Source organism: Saimiri boliviensis, chromosome 5 (genome assembly GCF_048565385.1).
Source record: "Saimiri boliviensis isolate mSaiBol1 chromosome 5, mSaiBol1.pri, whole genome shotgun sequence".
Classification (NCBI taxonomy): Eukaryota; Metazoa; Chordata; class Mammalia; order Primates; family Cebidae; genus Saimiri; species Saimiri boliviensis.
Genome location: NC_133453.1, coordinates 37,303,218 through 37,326,088, shown reverse-complemented (window position 1 = coordinate 37,326,088; position 22,871 = coordinate 37,303,218). Strand labels below are relative to the sequence as shown.

At 38.2% G+C, this 22,871-nt stretch overlaps 1 protein-coding gene across 37 annotated transcripts in view; it reads left to right on the top strand.

Moving 5' to 3' along the window:
• The window catches only part of ABI2 (abl interactor 2), a 118,012-nt gene that overhangs the window by 90,157 nt on the left and 4,984 nt on the right, over positions 1 to 22,871 (top strand). For 19 of the 37 annotated variants that reach the window (XM_039470265.2, XM_039470264.2, XM_039470258.2 and 16 more), the window contains 2 exons: positions 1,645 to 1,731; positions 7,144 to 7,317. In XM_039470265.2, coding sequence (XP_039326199.1) covers positions 1,645 to 1,731; positions 7,144 to 7,317 — 261 coding nt within the window. The remainder of the gene's footprint in view (positions 1 to 1,644; positions 1,732 to 7,143; positions 7,318 to 22,871) is intronic. The other 18 variants (XM_039470263.2, XM_039470262.2, XM_039470261.2 and 15 more) reach the window with 1 other exon arrangement.

Genomic DNA, 22,871 nt, shown 5'->3' with positions numbered 1-22,871 from the left:
GCTTGGCAGACTCCTTTCTTCAAGTCCCTGCTGAGAGGTCATTTTACTTCTATTTTCAATAGAATGTGATCTCCTTGAGAGCAGAGACATGTTCATCCTTTTAGTTTTATTAGTCTTAACTGTATTTTGGCGCTAATAGAGGCATTTTTTCTTTGTAAGATAATCCATTTGTACCCATTCTAAAGGAAACTGTAACTGTCATCTTTTTTTTTTCCTCTTTAGTTTCCATGCATACCTGGCTTATTCATGCATTTATATATGTTAAACATTTGTTGACTGCTTACTAGTTCTGGACACTGTGCCAGGTGATTGAAGTACAGAGGAAGACACCTTGGGAAGGAGAGTGAAATGATATTGATTAAGGCTAGCACTTTTTTTTCTTTTCTTTTTATTTTTTTATTTTTATTGCTTTTTCGGTTTTGGGGTACATGTGAAGAACATGCAAGATTGTTGCATAGGTGCACACATGGCAGTGTGATGTGCTGCCTTCCTCCGCATCACCTATATCTGGCATTTCTCCCTACGCGCTCTCTTCCCAACTCTCCACCCCCCACAGTCCCTCCCCTATTTACCCCTTACAAACCCCAGTGTGTAGTGCTCCCCTCCCCTGTGTCCATGTGTTCTCATTGTTCAATACCCACCTATGAGTGAGAACATGTGGTGTTTGATTTTCTGTTCTTGTGTCAGTTTGCTGAGAATGATGGTTTCCAGGTTCATCCATGTCCCTACAAAGGACACAAACTCATCGTCTTTGATGGCTGCATAATATTCCATGGTATATATGTGCCACATTTTCCCTGTCCAGTCTATCATTGATGGGCATTTGGGTTGGTTTCAGGTCTTTGCTATTGTAAACAGTGCTGCAATGAATGTTCATGTACATGTGTCCTTATAGTAGAACGATTTACAATCCTTTGGATATATACCCAGTAATGGGATTGCTGGGTCAAATGGAATTTCTATTTCTAGGTCCTTGAGGAATTGCCACACTGTCTTCCACAAGGCCAGCACTTTTCTATATGATCAGGGAGGAAATGTACCAGTGAGTTGGGATTATGAAAAATTATAATGTCATAGCACTTGAGTCTCAGAGGATGGTTTTGATACTATTTTCCTAGCAGGTGTTTGCCATTTAGTAGGAAGTCAGTAAATATTTGTCTAATTAATGAATAAAGAACCAGTGAACTTGCCTATTATTAGAGTAATAAGAAGTATACATTTAGAGTGTTGGCATATAATATTTTTTTCTCTCCTGTATTGACAAACATTTAAACTTGTAACCTTCCAAGGTAAAATTCAGAAAACCACATCATGGTAATCTACAGAAATTCTTTCCTTGAGAAGGCATGATGTTATGATATTAAAAAGATCAATTAGATGTTATATATAGATTGTTATATATACTTAACATATCTATGTATGATAAATGCTTCCTGCTGTAATTTTCAAAAACTTACTAAAATTCCAATACCTAGTTTTATATGTTAATGAGTTGTCCCTCAACAGGGGATCCTTAAAATCACTAGTAAAATGTTTGTGAATAGTAGTTTCCCTCCTTTATGTATTCATTTTATTGTATTATCCTTTCCTTTTAATGTAACTTGCCCTTATCCCTTATCCTCCACACCTTTTTTGTTTTTGCAGTATCTCTTGCTCCTCCTCCTCCCTCCATCCTACAGGTAACTCCTCAGTTACCTTTAATGGGATTTGTGGCCAGAGTCCAAGAAAATAGTAAGTTTATGTCTTCTTTATGCTGTAGATCAGATTACAGGCATAAAATGTCATTTATCTGTGATTGACTGGATAGTCATTCATTTGCTCATACTTCAAACATTTGAATATTATGAACAAGTCACTGTCTGAATGACGTGGAGATAAAATAGAGGAAGTTTCTACTTTTAAATAACCTAAAATCTAGTAGTAAAGGTAAGACAAATATATAATAAGGCACACGTAAGAAAAGAAAGATCACATCCAACTGAGGTGATATTCTTTAACCACTGGATATCCTATTTCTCTGAGTTGCTCAGATAAGTGGTAGTCTAGTTCTTATCACTGGAGTTTTAGGGGTATTATAGGTGGCCTGAGAATCTTCCTTCAGTTTTGTGATTCCAGATATCAAAAGGGCCATGCGTGGTAGGGCTCAGAAGACCAAGCTGCCAGTCTGTCTCCCAAGAGGCCTCATAGGTTGGCAATGAATTTTCCTTGGCCTGTGGTCTAGTGTTGAGCCATGCAGAATCAGGTAACCAATTTTGTTGATACCTTGAGTCTTCTAGAAGACTGATGACAAATCAGGAGACCTGTATCAACATTCAGTGAGGAATCGCTGTCACAGAGGCCAGTGAAAATATAGTCTGTATGATGGACGAATCCTCTTTGTGTGGGCAGTCTTTGTGCAGGGCCATGTCACAATCATAAGGTTGCATGATATGCATGACTCTCAGCTAGGAGAATATTAATTAAAGATCTCATGTCATCAGACCAGAGTAGTCCAGTGTATATATAACAAGGATAGATGACCTTACTGGTGAGATAGAAATATTTATAATCGGTGGCTTAGGTCTCCTGCTTCTTTGGAAATGGGCACTGCCAATACCAGAATGTAAGCTCTATGAGAGCAAGAATTTTTGTCTGTTTTGCTTGTCAGCTGTTTCCCCAGCACTGGGAAAAGCATCTGACACATACATAGCAGGCACTTTTGGTTCCCCCATTTTTCTGCCTCTGTAGCTAAATGCCCCCCTTTTATCAGCACATTCTTCTAGATGTTTTTGTATTTTAACTTCTAGATGTGGTTGTATTTTAACTAATAACTTAGTCTTATTGGCCTGAGAGCTCAGTGTCTTTCACGTGCCTTTGCATCTCTATTTGCTAATTTCTGAAAATAGCATATTTTACTTACTTTTGTTTATTAGAAGGTACTCCATGAACATCTGTAATGTTTACCACACTGTGATTTCGTAAGATGCTTTGTTAAATGTCAGAGCTATGTTCACGTATAATTAGGTGTATTTCATATGTTTTAAATTATGCAATTTGGGGCCCACTTTTTCTTTAGCTTGGGTGTGACCCACATGGGTTGGGGAGAAAACTGCCTCTCAGCAAGATTCAACTATTAATAGTTCAGCATGTGCCCAGCACAGCCATAGTGTGATCCTCTGCCAGGCTAGTGAGGTCAAATGTGGGATACAAGGTCATGTTCCCAGGTTTTAAAAAATGTCTGCTACAGCCGGGCGCGGTGGCTCATGCCTGTAATCCCAGCACTTTGGGAGGCCGAGGCGGGTGGATCACGAGGTCAAGAGATCGAGACCATCCTGGTCAACATCGTGAAACCCCATCTCTACTAAAAATACAAAAATTAGCTGGGCGTGGTGGTGCACGCCTGTAGTCCCAGCTGCTCGGGAGGCTGAGGCAGGAGAATTGCTTGAACCCAGGAGGCGGAGGTTGCGGTGAGCCAGGATTGCGCCATTGCACTCCAGCCTGGGTAACAAGAGCTAAACTCCCTCTCAGAAAAAAAAAAAAAAAAAAAAAAAAATGTCTGCTACATCTAAACAGGGTAAGTATGAAGTAGAAAAGAATTTACAGTACCAGAATTGACGGACTTTCCAAACCTGGTTCCATTCTACATACTATATACAAGGTAGAAAGTCTAAGTAAATGTCATTACAGTAAAAGAGAATTTTCTCCCATCACAAATCCAGTTTAATCACAATAATTAATGAAGGTGGTCACTTGAATAATACCCTGGGAATTTTTTCTGTTTTTACTATTATGATGAACCTTACACCTTAGAGAATTCTCCCAATCAGTTGCTACTGCATGTTCTGTGAGATGTTGTCATTTATTCTGAACAAAGTGGTTCTGAGCAGCTTTTGGAGTAAAGGCCAGATTTTGAAACTGACATTGAAGACTAATCCATTAATGAAACATGAATGTTTGTATAGCAACTAAGTAGTTATTTTCTTAGCAGAAAGTGAGACTTGAAAGTTGAATAGGATTTCAAGCAGGATGTCACTGTTTTTTGCCAGTCACCAGTGAAAGTTGCAAGCTTTGTAGAAACAGCAAAGTGTTTCATGAACCAAACCTAAATACTGTTTTAATCTAATATTAAAGTGCACAAGTACCAATTAAAGACTTAGAAATGTCTTAAATAGATCATTGCAAAGCATTATCAAAGTATCACTACCTGTATTTTAAAAAGTCATTCCCTAAAATTTGACCACCCTATCACAGTTGATTGCCTTTTGGATCTTCTTTTTCATCTCTTCCTGCAGTCATATATGTTCTTCATGTACACAATGTATTAAAAAATTGTGTATGAGGTGTGCTGTGACTAAGTTTACAGATATGGCAGCACTTACACATTCAAATACTGTTTAAGTCTTTAAACTCTTTAAAAACATTCACTTTGGAAAGATACGTATCTTTCTTTTGGAATTATCTTCAAAGCTTTCCAGGTATGTTGTTTTGAAGATATTCCATGGTAGCAGATATTTACTCTGCATTAAGTTTGATGTTTGGAAGAAGTCTGGAATAATTTGGAACCAGTTGTAGTGACCCAGTTATACTGGAGTAAGAAGTACAGCTACGACCCTGTTATTCCCCTTAAAATCTTTCTGTGGCTCCCTTTGGCTCTTTGGATAGAGTCCAAACTGCTGTAAGGCCCTTCCTGCCTCACTCTCTTCAGCTTCCTCATGCCTCTGGCTACTGAACTTCGGACAGTTCTTACAGAAAGTTTCTTGCTTTGTTTTGCTCTGTGTGTGTGTGTGGTGTGTGTGTCACACTCTGACACTCCATGGTGCAGTCTCAACTCACTGCCACATCCCCTTCCCGGGTTAAAAGTTATTCTCCTGCCTCGGCTTCGAGAGTAGCTGGGATTACACGTGTGCACCACCACATGCAGCTAATTTTTGTATTTTTAGTAAAGATTGGGTTGCACCATATTGGCCAGGCTGGTCAAGTGATCCACCTGGCTCAGCCTCCCAAAGTGCTGAGATTACAGGCATGAGCCTTCCCGTGTGGCCTTGTTTTGTTCTTTATATCTGAGATGAAATGTCTATCTCTACGCCATCCTACCCTCCCCCTTCCTCCCCATTAACGATTACTCATTCTTCAGGTTTCAGGAAGTCTTTCCTGACCCACATAACAAGTGTGGTTTATGCTGTGTGTTCCTATAGTACTTTAAAACACACACTACACTCAATTGCAAATGAAGGTTTCGTTGTTCATGTCTCCATGACTTCTGCCCACTGCCCATTTCTCAGTACTGAGCATAATATCTAGTCATATTAGTTAATGTTTGTTGAATAAATACTAATGAAGCATGACTGGAAAGTTTTTGAATTTATCTCATCCCATAGTAGTGTAACTTTTAAGATAACAGGCATTGGAATTTTTTTCACTTACTTTCTGTTGGAATACTTAATCTTGGAAAGCCAGTCTCCACATCTATAAAATTAAAAACACCACTTCCCACTGTAAAGATGAAATGAAATACTGCATTACAAACGGCTAGCTGAACGTGGCACTTTTTAAGTCAAATGTGGTAGCTTATTAAACTGGCAGTTACAAGAAAAGTAAAAATGAACAATGGCAGCATCTTTGAGTGATTTTGTAGTGTCATTTCTCAAGGTGATTGTTTTGAAAGTTCCTTTGGATCTGTGGTTCTGTGCAACTGTTTAAAGTCCGTCTTTTTATCTTACAAATGGAAATGGGATAAATTGCTTTTTCACTCAAGTATATAGTAAATCACATATCTATATCTTTTGTTTGTTAATAAAAACTATTAGGATGAAAGGCATTCTGTTTAATGACTGTAGTTTTAAAGTTTATAAAGTAGATCAGTATAGAGGGGCACAGCAGATGGGAAGAATACTGAGATAAGACAGAGCATGGTGTTGATGTGGCTGCCTCCCACCAGGCATCAGCAGTCTTCAAAAACCCATTTAATTCAATTAGTAGACTTACAGTAGAAAATACTAAATAAATAGGATTGCTCAGAGGATCACTGGTACCTCATAAATAAGAATTAGTGCTGTTCATTAAACCTGAGGAGCTGATAAACACAGGTTTATTCATTTCATTGTGTTCAGCTGTGCTGAAGTACGTACCAACCATTTTGAAAGGTTAAGGTCTCTGAGTTTGAAGATAATCTTTTTGATGTTACTGTATATTGGTATCTGAGCTGTGGAAGCAGATCTCCATGGGAGACATTTTCAGTTACTCTGCTAGTACACTTGGAAATTTAGCCTGAAGAAATTCTAAATGATAAATTAGTCTGAACTAGAACAAATTCTATAAGTAAACATCTTCATAGGTGAAGTTAACCAAGTTTGTTGATGATTTTTTTCCTCTTGAATTTGGTTATTAGAAAAATTCAGTAAGAAGAAAGTAGTGGATTACTAAAATTTTATTATTCCCTAGATTCATTCTAATTTAAGTGAAAAAAGATTTTAAAAATCTGTGAAATATGGTTTTATTGTATTTCTGATAACGTTTCCTAGAAAACATTGTAAAGCTCAGCTATATTGTACTGCTCTCTGTTTTTTTTGTTTGTTCTGTTGTTTTTGAGATGCAGTCTTGCTCTGTGGCCCAGGTTGGAGTGGCGTGATCTCAGCTCACTGCAACCTCCATCTTGCCTGTTCAAGCAATTCTCGTGCCTTGGCCTCCCGAATAGCTGGGATTACAGGCACCTGCCACCACGTGCAGCTAATTTTTGTATTTTTAGTAGAGACAGGGTTTCACCACGTTGCTCAGGCTGATTTCGAACTCCTGACCACAGGTGATCCACCTACCTCGGCCTTCCAAAGTGCTGGGATTACAGGTGCAAGCCACTGCACCCGGTCATACTGATCTCTTTGAAAAGAGGATTTGTATTACAATAAACAGGTTCCAGAGGCTCAGTTAATAATTATTTTGTCTCAACTTTATTCAGTATCCATTAGCACTAATCCAAGGGCAAGAGAGGGAGAACACCATACTTGGAGCTCTAGAACATTATAGTTGGTGGGAAGACTTCTTGCTCACTCATTTTTTGAAAGAATATTTTCAAGTCTAGGTTTGTATTCCATGAACCTAGAAGCTTGGATGGGAAATACTGAACTTCACATAATGTATAGTTTTGTTGTCAGCCTGATACGTTCTTAGTTTCAGATACACCACCTCCACCGCCACCTGTGGAAGAACCAGTCTTTGATGAGTCTCCCCCACCTCCTCCTCCCCCAGAAGATTATGAAGAGGAAGAAGCAGCTGTGGTTGAGTATAGTGATCCTTATGCTGAAGAGGACCCGCCATGGGCTCCACGTTCTTACTTGGAAAAGGGTAAGTTTCAAAAGGGTATCTGGACAGATGGGAAGAAACCTCTACATAGAACTAATGAAATTTGCTGAAGAGAATCTTGTTTATTTTTTACTAAGTGAAGTTTTATTTATTTGTATTTGTGCCTTTTTATTTGCTTACAAGTTTCATGATTTTGAAAGTTACACTGGTAAAATTCTGTGAATATTTGATTTTTAAAAAGTGATGGTTACCTATATTGTTCCTATTGGACATGTTTTTTCTGGTTTCTATAAGTGGTTTTCTGTTTCCTTTGGCCTCAGGAAGATTATTTTTTCACATCATTATACCTACCTCCATGCTTTAGAACATTACTTTGTGTCACCTTATGATTGGATACTTCAGTTTAAATGTCTCCATGTGAAACTTCGTTCCACAGAATAATGGTTTCTCAGTTTTTTTTGCCAAGTAATATTGGACATTTCTTTTAGTGAAAAGTTTCTTTGATATTAGCTAACTACAGTGTAGCACTTTGGGACACAAGCTTTCAAATTCATCAAGACTAATCAGCTCAGAAAAAAATGTGTCCTGTCTGGAAGGAATTTTTCTTTTAAGAAAATCAAAGCTTCTAATCCACTAGGTCTCAAAGTTGGCTACACATTAGAATCACTTGGAGGACTTTTATAAATAAATAAATAGGCTTCCACTTCGGGCCAAGAGAAAGCAAAAGTAATCAGGTTTACTCTCACTCCTAAAACAGGAGTTTTAAAAAAACGGCCCCACAAAATAATGGTTTTCAGACATTGAACAACAGGCACTGGTAGACTGTGACCCCCAGGGAGAAGGAAATAATTTTTGTCTCTTATGTAGCTACTATAAATGCCACATGTGATCAAGAAAGTAAAAGAAAACCATGAACATGAGAGAGACGTGGAATATATCTTTAAAAAGAGAAAGAGAAACCCATATATTTCTGGAGATAAAACACACACCGCAGAAGAAGATATTAGCAACTTTGATGCCATGACAATAGAAACTATCCAAAATAAGGCACAGAGAAAAAAGGGGGAAAAAAAGGCAAAAAGGAAAACATGGCAATAGATAATGTGAGACAAGATGAAATAGTCCTTATATGTGTGTAATTAGAGTCCCCAGGAGATGTGAAAGAAAAAAGATTTGAAACTATCATAGAAAAAAGTGTTTCCACATTTGATGAAAACTATATTATGTATTGCTACCTAATAAATTATTCCCCAAATTTAGTGGTTTAACAAATTATTCCCAAAATTTAGTGGTTTAAACAAAACATAAACATTATTTCCCACTTTCTCTGCATGGCCCAGCTGGGCCCTCTGATTCAGGGATTCTTAACATGGCTACAATCAGGGTATCCAGCTGAGGCTGCAATGATCTCAGAGCTTGGCTGAGGGAGACTTTGCTTTCACGCTCACTTGTGGTTATTGGCAGGATTCAGTTCCTTGTGGGTTGTTGGCCTGAGGGCCTCGGTTTCTTCACTGGCTGTTGGCCAGAGGCTGCCCACAATTCTGGACCATGTAGGCCTTTCTGTGGAGCAGCTCATAACATGGCAGCTAACTTCTTTAGAATGAACGAACAAGAAGAGCTAAAAAGAGAATGTAGGCAAGACACAAGTTAGTCTTTTTTTCACCTAATGTCACAAGTGATCACTTGTCATTTTTGTCATTTTCTGTTCATTAAAGCAAGTTAATAGGATCAGTCAACACCGAAGGGGTAGGGATTACATAAACACATGAATACTATGAGGCAGAAATCATTGGGAGCTATTTTAGAAGTTGTTTGCCACAAAATTTACAAACTGAAAGAACTGAGAAGTTCAGTAAACCACAAATAGAAGAAACAAAGAAAATCTTGCTAAGGCATATCATAATCAATTTGCCAAAAAAACAGATAATCTTACAGATAATCAGAGGGAAAATAACACGTTACTTAAAAAGGAACAAAGATAAGAATGACTGCATAGTTCTCATCAAAAAGCCATTAAGTCAGAATTGAGCAAAATGTTTAAAGTAATGAAGGAAAATGTCAACCCAGTGTGCTTTTCTTAGCAAAAATGTCCTTCCTAAATTAAAGATCTTTATAGACCAAAACAGGAAGGGTGCATAGGAATTAGTAACTTGTAGATATATGCTGAGAGATACTAAAATAAGCTTTTCCAGGTAAAAAGTGATAGCAGATGAAATCTTAGGTCTACAAGAAGAAGTGAAGAATAAATGGTAAATACTTGGGTCAATATAAAGACATTTCCCCATATCTTAGTCTCTTTTGAAGATCACTGATATAAATAATAAAATAATTTATTATTTAGAGTGAATACAAAAGTATTTACTGGCATAAATAATGACCAAGGGAAACACAAGTATAGTCCCCCCTTAATACACTTGGGATTGGTGCCATGACCCCCCAGGTATACCCAAATTCATGTATTCTCAAGTCCCTCAGCCTTGTGGAACCTGCATATACATAAAGTTAGCCCTTTGTAATACACGGGTTTTGCATCCTACAAATACTATATTTTTGATCTGCATTTGGTTGAATCCACATGTAAGTGGACCTACACAGTTCAGACTCATGAACCTGTACAATTTAAGGGTCAACTGTATACTCATGTAAGGTTCATATACTACCTATGATGTAGAATGCTCTTTGAAAATAGAGTGAGATAAAGATGTATATTGCAAACCTTAGAATAAGCAATGAGAACAAAGAAAACAGGTTTAGCAAATATACAAGTAGGAAATATAAAATAGTTCAAAAGAGGCAGATAAAAATGAAACAAATTTGAACAAGATAGGTTAAAGGACACCATATATAGATACATGCTAGCTATTCATTTCTCTGGGGTTCCTCCCATGTATATATAAGGTGTACATGTTAATGATAGCGGCTCTGTAATCCCATCACTTTGGGAGGCCAAGGAGTGTAGATCACCTGAGGTCAGGAGTTTGAGACCAGCCTGGCCAATGTGATAAAACCTCATCTCTACTGAAAATACAAAAAGTAGCTGGGCTTGGTGGCATGTGCCTGTAGTCCCAGCTACTCAGAAGGCTGAGGCAGGAGAATCGCTTGAATTTGGGAGGTGGAGGTTGCAGTGAGCTGAGATCACGCCACTGCATTCCAGTCTAGGTGAGAGAGCGAGACTCCATCTTAAAAAAAAAAAAAAAAAAAAAAAAAAATTTTTTTTTTAAAAAAGACTCACCGTATCAATAATTGTATCAGATGTAAAATGTTTAAAGAAGCTGAATTAAAGAGCAGAGATTGTGAGATTGGATAAAAAGGACCGAATTAAAGGGCAGAGATTTTAAGACTGGATAAAAAGGACCCCAATTGTTATATACTCTCTACAGGAAATCCATTTTTAAATGTAAGGATACTTTTGGGCAAAAGTAAAAAGAATGGAACATTTATCAAAAGAAAGCTGGAATGGCTGTATTAATATGAGGCAAAGTATATTTCAGAGCAAGGGATATAACCTGCAATAATGGATGGGCATTTCATAATGATAAGAGAGTTATTTAATAAAGAGGATATCAAGAATCTTATAAATATATGCATACCTAATAATTGAGTTGCAAAATACACGAAGCAAAAATAGATAAACCTGGAAGGAAAAAATGCAAATTACAGTTAGAGATTTCAACATTCCCCTCTAAATGGAGAGAAGAAACAGAAAATCAGTAAGGATTTAGAAAGACATGAACAATACTGCATTCCCTCATTGAAATTTAGGGGTCATTTCATCTAGTAAAAGCAACAATGCACTTTCTTTTCAAGTGTATGAATGCACTGAATACATTTCACTTATATAGACCATATTCTGGACTATAAACAAAAGTCTCAAGAAATGTAGAGGATTGAAATAATACAAAGTGTGTTCTCCAAACATAATAGAATTTATAAATAAACAACAGAAATATATCTGGGAAATCCCCAAATTTGTAGAAATTAAACAACACACTACTAAGTAATTAGTTCAAAGAAGAAATCACAAGAAAAACTAGAGAATATTTTTAACTTAATGAAAATAAATATACAATATATCAAAATGTGTGGGATACAGTATTTAGAGGAAATTCATAGCATTGAATGGGTGTATTAGAAGGGAAGGCTTTATAGGAAAGAAGATGTGAGTTACCATGATCAGGAATGAAAGGGTACATCATCACAGAGTCTACAGATACTAAAAAGATAATAAATAAGGTTATCCCTACACATTTAGCAACTTAGATGAAATGAATCAATTTTCTAAAAGACAAACTATTATACCAAAGCTTACTGAAAAAGAAATAGGTTAAAAAAATAGGTAACCTAAATAACCCTATATATTTTGAAGAAATTGAGTTTGTAGTTTAAAACCTTCCCACAAAGAAAACTCCAGGCACAGATGGCTTCACTGGAAGTTCTATCAACCATTTAAGGAAAAAATAACAATACTATATAAACCTTTCCAGTAAATAGAAGTGGAGATGATACTTCTCACCTGGCTTTATAAGGCCAGCATTACCTTGATACTAAAATCACAGATGTTATAAAAGAGAAAACCACAGATTATTATTCCTCAGAAACATAGACACACAAATTCTTAAGATTTTTACATGAAATCCAGCAATACATGAAAAGGATAATACGTCATGACTAAGTGGAATTTATAACAGGAATGCAAGGTTAATTTAACATTTGAAAAATCAGTGTACATAATTCACCATCTTCACAAATTAAAAGGGAAAAGCATACAATCATTTCAGTTGACACAGAAGTTACTTGATAATAGTACACAACTCCTATCCATGACAAAAATTCTAGAAAATTAGGAATAGAATGGAACTTATTCAGCCTGATCAAAGGTGTCTGTGAAAAACCTGCAGCTAATATTATACTTACCTATGAAGACTGAATGGTACCCTTTCTAAGATCAGGTACAAGGCAATGATGTCTGCTCTCATCTTTCCTATTCAACTTTCAGAGGTGCCAGTTAGTGCAATAAGGCCAAAAAAAAAAAAAAAATCATTTGCAGATCTGTAGAAGATATGATCTTGTATGCAGAGAATCCTAAGAAATCTATTAAAAAGCAAGCTTGGGCCAGGCCCAGTGGCTCACAGCTGTAATCCCAGCACTTGGGGAGGCCGAGGCGGGTGGATCAAAAGGTCACGAGTTCAAGACCAGACTGGCCAACATAGTGAAATCCCATCTCTACTAAAAAATACAAAAATTAGCTGGGCATGGTGGCTTATGCCTGTAATCCCAGCTACTTGGGAGGCTAAGGTAGGAGAATTGCCTGAACTGGGACCCAGGAGGCAGGAGTTGCAGTGAGCAGAGATTGCACCACTGCACTCCAGCCTGGGCTACGGAGTGAGACTCCATCTTACCAAAAAAAAAAAAAGGCAAGCTTACAGCTGAGCATGGTGCACACCTATAATTACACACTTTGAGAGGCTGAGGTGGGCGGATCACTTGAGCTCAGAAGTTTGAGACCAGCCTGGGCAACATGTCAAAATTCCATCTCTACCAAAACCAAACAAAAAACTGCAAAAATTAGCTGGTCATCTTGGCACATGCCTAACTACTCGGGAAGCTGAGGTGGGAGAATCACTTCAGGCTGGGAGGTAGAGGTTGCAGTGAGTCAGAATGGTGCCACAGCACTCCAATCAATCAGTAATAACAAATTAAAAAATTAGCTGGGTATGGTGGCACATGCCTGTAGGCCCTGCTGTTCAGGAAGCTGAAGTAGGAGAATAGCTTGAGCCCAGGAGGCGGCAGAGGGTGCAGTGAGCTGAAATTGGGCCACTGCACTCCAAACTCTTGCTTATTAGCAAGATTGAAGGCTATTAAGTCATTGTACAAGATTAATTGCATTTTTGAATACTAGCAACAAAAAATTTGAGATTGAAATTTACAAAAAGATACTATTTATAACATAAAAAATATTAAGTACTTGGGATTTAATAAAACATATGCAAGGCCTATATGACAAAACTGTAAGACATTAAGGTAAGTTAATGAAGGCCTTAGCTTAATTGAGACATGTACCGTGATCTTTGATCATTATAGTTAAGAGACTGATGTTCTCACATTGAACTACAGATTGAATGCAATCCCTATAAAAATTCCAGCAATCTATTTTAGAGAAATTGACAAGGGATTCTAAATGTTATATGGAAATGTAGAGACCTAATAGTCAAAACAATTCTGAAGAAGAATAATGTTGGAGGATTTAAACTACCTGATTTCAAGGTTATCTGAAACTTCAATATTCAAGATAGTTAGTGCTGGTATAATTGTAGAAACAAAAATCAATGGAATATAACATAGAACCCAGAAATAAATCCATATATTTCGATAAAGGTGCCAAAGGTAATTCAGGGGGTGAGTTGGGGAGTGGGGAGGGAGGATAGTGTTTTTAACAAATGTTTCAAGAAAATTGGATATCCACTTGGAAAACATGGAACTCCACCCTTACTTACCATATATAAAAATTAACTTGAAGTGGATTTTAGACCTGAATGTAAAAACTAAGCTATAAAATGTCTGCAGGACAATATAGGAGGAAATTTTTGTGATCTTGGATTACGAAAAACATTCTGTAGAGAACACACAGCAAACATGAAGCATAAAAGAAAAAAACTGTAACTCTCAAATGTTTTGTCAAAACAGTGTTACAAAAATGACAAAGCAAGCCATAAACTGGGAAAAAATATTTGAAGAATAACTCAGTCAGATGACAACTTGTAGAAAAAGAAAAAGATTTAAGCATATTTCACCAAATAGATGAAGGAGTGGCAAATAACATATGAAAAGATACTCAACGTTATTAGTTATTAGGGAAATGCAAACTAAAGCTACAGTGAACCAAACTAAATAGTACTATTAATGCATACTCTCTCGAATGGCTGCAGTTAAAAACACTGACAATAAGTGGTGGAAGGCATGGTGAAACTTGAACTGTTAAACTTTGCTGGTGAGAATGTAAAATGTTTCAGCCACTTGTTGGCAGTTTGCTAAGCAGTTAGACACATTAGACCATCTGATCTGGCAATCCCTTCCTGTGTATTTACTTAAGAGATATGGAGGCATACGTTCACACAAACACTTGGACTCAGATGTTCATAGCTGCTTTGTTTATAATAGCCAATACCTGGAAACAACCCGGATGTCTTTCAACTGGTGACTGAGTAATTCTGGAATATCCATCCAATCAATGGAAAGCTATTGAGCAGCAAAATGGAACAGACTGCTTGTATAGGCAGCAATATGGATGGATCTTAAAAGTGTTATGCTAACGAAAGAATCAAGACACAAACGACTTATACTTGGATTCTATCTAAAAGAAATTAGATCAGTGGTTTCCGGGAACCATTGCTGGTGGGTGAAGGAACGTGACTATATCGGGGCATAGGGGAAACTTTAAGCCAAACTTTGAAAACATCTTAGGGAATGGTTCAGCCATATTCTTTCAAACTTTTTAAAAATAGTTAGTTGGACAGAAAAGCTTACTTTCTTCTCTTAAAGTCCCTTGGATTTTTACATGTCCACAGAAGAGTTGATTTTTTAAAAGCAAACTTAAAAACTTATAACTATATAACTATCACCACAATCACCATACAGAATATGGACATATTCTGTATGGTGATTGTGGTGATAGTTATATAGTTATGTACATTTGTCAAAACTCATCAAACGCTACATGTAAAGTGGTTGTATTTTTGTCTGAATTACACCTTTAAAGGAATTTTAAGGGGAAAAAATGATGCCCGAGTTACACGGGTGTGTGGCCCTGGGCATTGACACATTTTACAAATTCCCTAGCTCTAGGCAAAGTGATGAGGTTTGCAGCTCTGCAGAACCAGCTTAGATTATTCCTTAGGAGAAAAGTACAATGAAAGGTTTGCTTTTAAAAAAATCAGCTCTTCTGTGGACATGTAAAAATCCAAGGGACTTTAAGAGAAGAAAGTAAGCTTTTCTGTCCAACTAACTTTTTAAAAACTTTGAAAGAATATGGCTGAACCATTCCCTAAGATGTTTTCAAAGTTTGGCTTACTCTCTGGTAAGTTCAAGTCTTTGAAAACATGAACACCAAGTAAGCCCCACTTTTTATACCCTTCTTGACAAGCAAGCAAAAACAACTGTGCTTAACTTGTGATTGCTCTTTTGAGTGTGCATAAAATGTTAAGGCTGTTACCTGATGACTCATTTTGTTGCCTGAGACCTTACAGGCATCCCCAAACTTTTTACACAGGGGGCCAGTTCATTGTCCCTCAGACCGTTGGAGGGCCACCACATACTGTGCACCTCTCACTGACCACCAGTGAAAGAGGTACCCCTTCCTGAAGTGTGGCGGGGGGCCGGATAAATGGCCTCAGGGGGCCGCATGTGGCCCGCGGGCTGTAGTTTGGGGACGCCTGCCTCAAGATCTGGGTCTTAACCCTGCCTGTATGTTAGGGTCACCTGAGGAGCATTTAATATGTCCAGACCTCCATACCCATTAAATCAGAATCTCTGGAAGTAGGACCCAGGCATCAGACTTTTTAAAAAAGTTCCTTAGGTAATTCCAAGGTTGAGAACCACTGCCATAGGAAAAGGTTTATTGTAATCATTGATCACTGCTCCCACTAGCCAAGTGGAGATAATGTATGTAAGTATGCATCTTGGTTCAACTTGAGAACAGATATTTTCATGTATTATTATGTGCCTGGCATAATGCAAGACTTATTACATATGTAAAGTGGTCTTCTCATTTTGCAAACTAGGAAATTGAAGTTCAAAGATAACTTAAAATGTTCTGGAATGTAGTAGACAGTGTTACCCTGTTACAGAAAAGACTGTGTCATAATAGTTAATATAAAAGAACCTAATATTTATGTATTTACCATGTACAAGGCCATGTGCTATGTATTTTATGTGGACTGCCTTATTTAATATAATAATGCTTTGGGCCAGGCCCAGTGGCTCACGCCTGTAATCCCAACACTTTGGGAGGCTAAGGCGGGCTGATCACCTGAGGTTGGGAGTTCAAAACCAGCCTGATGAAATGTGAAGAAATCCCATCTCTACTAAAAAGACAAAATTAGCCTGGCATGGTGGACATGCAGCCCCAGCTACTTGGGAGGCAGGAGAATTGCTTGAACCATGGAAGTGGAGGTTGCAGTGAGCTGAGATTGTACCATTGCACCCCAGCCTGGGCAACAAGAGCAAAACTCTGTCTCAAAAAAAAAAAAAAGGCCTTGAAATGTTAGCTCTATTATAATTCCCATTATATAGTTGAATAAAAACCCTAGGAAAGTTAAGTATATACTGTAAACTATAATAGTGTTAGAATTGGGATTTGACTAGATGGCTTAACTGTAGAGCCCACACTCTGAACCATTGTCCTAAACTTGAGCTCTGGCATCTGGTAGACCTAGGATTGTCTTGGCTTCACAGTTTATGAGCATTAAGTTCTCCCTGGGAACTTCTTCCTTACTGCTCATTTTATCTCTTTTATAAAGCCATCTGTTCTATTATTCTTCTGGTTCAGTGATACAACTTTTAGCTAAGAAGTATAAATGATATATAGGAATTGCCAGGTAACATTTCTGTCTTCACAAGACTGACAGTCCCTTATCTGGTTCATCTTTGTACCTCTAAAAGTCAGCATGGATGCTCTATTAATGGTTGTTAAAAAATAAATAGTGCCGGCCGGGCGCGGTGGCTCAAGCTTGTAATCCCAGCACTTTGGGAGGCCGAGGCGGGTGGATCACGAGGTTAAGAGATCGAGACCATCCTGGTCAACATGGTGAAACCCCGTCTCTACTAAAAATACAAAAATTAGCTGGGCATGGTGGTGCGTGCCTGTAATCCCAGCTACTCAGGAGGCTGAGGCAGGAGAATTGCCTGAACCCAGGAGGCAGAGGTTGCGGTGAGCCGAGATCGCGCCATTGCACTCCAGCCTGGGTAGCAAGAGCGAAACTCCGCCTAAAAAAAAAAAAATTAATAAATAGTGCCATTAATTCTTTCTGGGGGATTCCTAGAAAGCTTCTCAGAGGACATGGCATTTGTGGTGTCTTGAAGGATGAATAGGAGTTTCTCAGGCAGAGAAGAGAGAAAGGAGAGAAGGGTCTTTCAAGCTGAGGGAGTCCCCTGAGTGAGAGGGCATGGTTGTTTGGGGCAGAGCAGTGTCCAGTGCCTGAGGGCGAGGGTGGGTTTTAGGGAGAGAGAGTGATGTGAGTACACAAAGGAAGTAAGTTGTAATTAGGTGGCGTGTGGTCAGGAATTACCATGGCAAGGTGTTGGATTAAAAAAAAAAAATGGCAGTGGAGGATTTTAAGAAGGTTAATGATAATATCTCATGTACTTATGTAACTTTTTTTGGAGATACCTGGTAATAGTATAGCATGCATTGGAGAGGGAAAGTAGGAGTTGTAAAGACTATTTTGGATAAATTTTGAAGCAAGAGATAAGGGCCTTGACTGAGGTAGTGGTGCTGAAAACTGTTCAATGAATAAGCAGATGCAAATAGGAGGACTTTTCATGTGGCATTGTCACTCCACTTTTTAAAATCCTTCAGAGTTAATTGTCAAAAATCAAATAACCGATCTTCAAAAATCATGTTTGATGATGTATCATCAAGGTCTTTCCTTATTAAAAACAAAGGAATGGAGCCACCTGACTTGCAAATGCATTAGGTTACTCAGTCAGTGGAGCGATGCTTTTAATGCCAACACCATTATTTTGAACGGTCCCTTTGGCACTCAGTGTTTTGTACTTTTTAAGACAGTCCACCACTGTACTTTTTTTAAGTAGAAGGACAAAAAAATAAAACTTTTATGACTTCTTGACTGCAGGTATGATCTCAAGCAGATCAATTTTAGGAAGCCATACTTACAAGATTAGAAAATCTAGAAAGAGAGCTAAGTGCATGCAGTGGGTCATGCCTGTAATCCTAGCATTTTGGGAGGCTGAGGCTGGCAGATTGATTGAGACCAGCCTGGACAACATGACAATACCCCCATCTCTACAAAAAAAAATAGAAAAATTAGCCAGGCATGCCTGTAGTTCCAGCTACTCTGGAGGCTGAGGTGGGAGGATCACCTGAGTCCAGGAGTTTGAAGGCTGCAGTGAGCTGTGATTGCACCACTGCACTCCTTCCTGGGCAATAGAGTAAGATCCTGTCTCAAGAAAACCTCTAGAGTCTCTGTAAAACTGTCTGCTCCCCATACTGCTTTCTAAGCAGGTTTTCTCAATCTTCAGGTACTCTGAGTCATAAATGTACTCCATTTTAAAGATGGGTACACTAGGGTAGTGACCATGATGATGGAGAGAAGTGTTGGGATTTGAGAGATTTAAGAGGTGGAATTAACAGGACTTGGGGGTGTGGGGAAAGGTGAGTGAGTAAGGGGAAGGCAAAGATGACTCCTAGTTTCCTGGCTTCACGTAAACTTAAAAAGTAATACAAGAACTGGGAAAAGACACTGTCATGGAAGCCATGGAGGAAAATGTCAGGAAGGGGCCATAGGTAATCATCATGGCCAAACAATACAGGAACATCAGGAAAAGAACTGGGAAGAGACAAAAGTAGAAGACCATTTTTTTCAAGTCATAGTTTGATTAGAGAGGTAGTGGCAGAAGGAATATGGCATTAGTTAAGTGGCATGATTTTCATAGAAACAGCATCTCCAGTAGGTTCAAAACATTTCTTAGCATGCACTGTTAAGTGGTTTAACCAACTCTTCATTGATAGTGTCCAGGTTAACTTTGCTCCACCTCAGGGCAGGTTATAATATAAATTCCAAAGTATGTTAAATGAAGTTTTGCTGACTTAGGATGAACTTTTCATTTGCCATATAAATGGTGTCAACTCACAATATGTAATTTAATACAAATGACATATCGAAATGGATAATCTTGCTAGCATTCTGATTATTCCAGTGGCTTGCCGGTTTAGGGTACTTAATTGCTAGACATGGTTGCTAATGCTCTACAATATTTGGTGGTCAGTCTTTTTAGTTCACATCGTCACTTCTATGTAACAGTCTTCTTTTGGACCTTCTGTTGTATGTTGTTGTTACTTTAATATCACCTTATTTTTTCCCCCAATATGTATTTAAGTTGTATTTATTACTGCCTCTGTAGTTGAATAATGTAGAATGTAGTTGTATTTGGAAGTATCCAAAAAGCTAGGTCTTGTGTTGGATGATAGGGTTACACAGAGATGAGTAAGTGATGGGTTCTTACCTCCAGGAGTTTATAGTGTAGAGGGTTTTATGTTTAGATCTCTGTTCTTTGTTTCAGTTTACTTATTTTATGAGAGAGAAGATAATCTGGGTCCTTTCTTTCTTTCTTTTTTTTTTTTTTTGAGATGGAGTCTCACTCTGTCAGCCAGGCTGGAGTGCAGTGGCGGGATCTCGGCTCACTGCATGCTCCACCTCCTGGGTTCAAGTGATTCTCCTGCCTCAGCCTCCTGAATAGCTGGGACTATAGGTGCCTGCCACCACACTGGCTAATTTTTGTATTTTTAGTAGAGATGGGGTTTCACCATATTGGCCAGGCTTGTCTCAAACTGCCAACCTGGTGATCTGCCCACCTCTGCCTCCCAAAGTGCTGGGATTACAGGCGTAAGCCACCACACCCAGCCCATTCTGGGTCCTTTTCTAATGGTATGGTACCATTATTCTTTATCTTTTACTCTGCAGCATACTTCATATAAAATTATAGGATTAAAATTAGAAGGCCAAGCACAGTGTATATTTTTCCCTGGAGTGAAAAATGAATATTCTTTTAACAATTCTTTAAAAAAAATTTTTTTTAAATTACTTATGATGTGTTTTAGAGACAGGGTCTTGTTCTGTCACCCGGGCTGGAGTCAGTGGTGCATTCACGGCTCAATGCAGCCTCAACCTCCTGGCCTCAAGTGATTCTCCTGCTTCAGCCTCCCAAGTAGCTAGGACCACAGACATGCACCACCATGCCTGGCTAATTTATTGTTTCTGTTTTTTTTAGAGACAGGGTTTTGCTATGTTGCCAAGGCTGGTCTTGAACTCATAGCCTCAAGAGATTCTCCTGCCTTGGCCTCCCAAAGTTCTGAGATTATAGGTGTGAGCCCCGTGTTCAGCCAGAAAATGAATATTCTTAACAGCTTATTTCTGATTTTTTAAAAAGTTAATTTTAAAATAGTGAATACTAATTTTGGCAAAAGAAAAAATGTTCCATACCATTATAAACAGAGTCTCTGGAATCATTTTCAGGGTAAGGTCTACCTAATCCAGTTTCTACTTTTGATTTGAGACAAATCTTACACTCTGTTACCCAGGCTAGAGTGCAGTGGTACAATCACGGCTTACTGCAGCCTCACTTTGCTCAGCTCAGGTGATTCTCCTAAGTAGCTGGGTTCACAGGCACACGCCACCATGCCTGGCTAATTTTTTTTCCTTTTTTTTTTTTTTTTTTTGGTTGTTGTTGTTGTTTTTGTAGAGATAGGGTTTTGCTATGTGGCTCAGGCTGGCAGTTTCTACATTTTAAAGAAGAAAATGAATGTACATAGAGCTTACTAACTTTTCACTTCTAAACATCTCTGTTACAACAGGCTTCATATTCTCTTCTGAATTACTTCTCATGGGTTTGCATTTCTTTTTTTTTCTTCTTTTTTTTCTTTGAGACAGAGTCTTGCTCTGTTGCCCAAACTGGAGTGAAGCGGCGTGATATCAGCTCACTGCAACTGCCGCCTCCTGGGTTCAAGCGATTCTGCTGCCTCAGCCCCTTGAGTAGCTGGGATTATAGGTGCCCACCACTATGCCCAGCTAATTTGTATATTTTTAGTAGAGGCAGGGTTTCACCATGCTGGCCAGGTTGGTCTCGAACTTCTGACTTCAGTGATCTGCCTGCCGTGGCCTCCCAAAGTGCTGGGATTACAGGCATGAGCCACCATGCCCAGCCAAGGGTTTGCATTTCTTTTAGCATCAGCAGTGTTATCTTTCCTTAAAAAAAACAGTAGAAAATACTGGGTTGACTAGAAATGCTAAATATTCTAAATTGTATTTTCTTTTTTTTGTATTTTCTTATATTTAAACTTGTATGCCATTTAACTACATTTGATCGTGTTCAGGCATTTGGTTGTATATTGAGAAATGCACGCTGATCTCTTCCTAGCAAGGATCCTCTATTTTCTGGTCGGGTGCAGATGGCTCACTACTATAATGTCAGCACTTTGAGAGGCCAAGGCAAGTGAATCACCTGAGGTCAGAAGTTCAAGACCAGCCTGGCCAACATAGCAGAAACCCGTCTCTACTAAAAATACAAAATTAGCTGGGCATGGTGGCATGAGCCTGTAATCCCAGCTACTCAGGATGCTGAGGCAGGAGAATCACTTGAACCTGGGAGGCGGAGGTTGCAGTGAGCTGAGATGGTGCCACTGCACTCCAGCCTGGGCATTAAGATTGAGACTGTCTCAGGAAAAAAAAAAAAAAAATTCTGGTGTTCCTACTATATCACTCTAATGGAAAACATTCACAATTTAAGGAAGCTATTTAATTTTTATTAAAACAGGCCAGAAACAAATTTTCTTTAACTAGGGCACATTACATTATAAAGTCCTTGTTGTGGTTTGCTTCCCATTTATTTACGTGAGGTATAAGGTCACATGAGAAACTAACAAAGACAGTATATTTGTCTCAGAACAATGGATAGATGGAGATTTCATTGAGTGATATAAAAAACGTACAGGAGATGAAGAGGTTAGAGCAAAGCATAACTCTTCAAGTGGATTTGAGCAAGTTACAGGGTATCCCAGTATAACTAAACTGTTGAAGTTGATATAATACTTGGGAACCAGAGATTATCTGGGTGAAATAAGCTAACAGTTGAAATAACCACTGAGATAATGACTGAAAGAGCCAAGTTACCAAGTGATTTAAGCAATGAAAATCACAGGAGCGCTTATAGGTATCTTGGTTTTCTTGGCACTTTTAGTCAGTTATTATGGTTATATTAAATTGTGTGACATAATGCAGCATATGTTTTGAAAGAATATATGTAGCAGACTCCCATCATTCATACATTTAACTTGGGGAAATTCAACCACCATTCTACTTAGTGAAGAGGCATAGGCTCCAGAGAGTGAGAGAAGAGACAGAAATCTGTTCATTAGTCTGTCTGTTTTCTCACTTGTCTCTCAGTGTATCTCATTGCACTAGTATAATTCTAAGGTAAAGAAAAGCTTTTTGTTTTTTTTTAAACCACAATATGGTGTCTCAACACAAGCTCAGATGAAGAAAGAGCCATCTTTCTTGATTCTAGGATTGTGTATCTCTTTAATGAGGTACTTTCCCTGTAGGCTCTTGAAAGGTAATCAAAAGCACATTTGATTAAATGTGCTTTTTCACCGTTTGTACTCAATGTAAAGCCTAACATCCATAGAAGATGGAATTTCATTGTATATGACTGGGTATTACTTAGAAAAAAATATGTTTTGGTTGGTGTGTAGAAAGTCACCATGAATGAGTGCTACAGGATTTGGGAAAGGATAGATATTCACCTGCTTGGTTCTGTCTTTCTAGGAATATTATTCTCTTTCACATCCTATTTTGTTTTTCTTC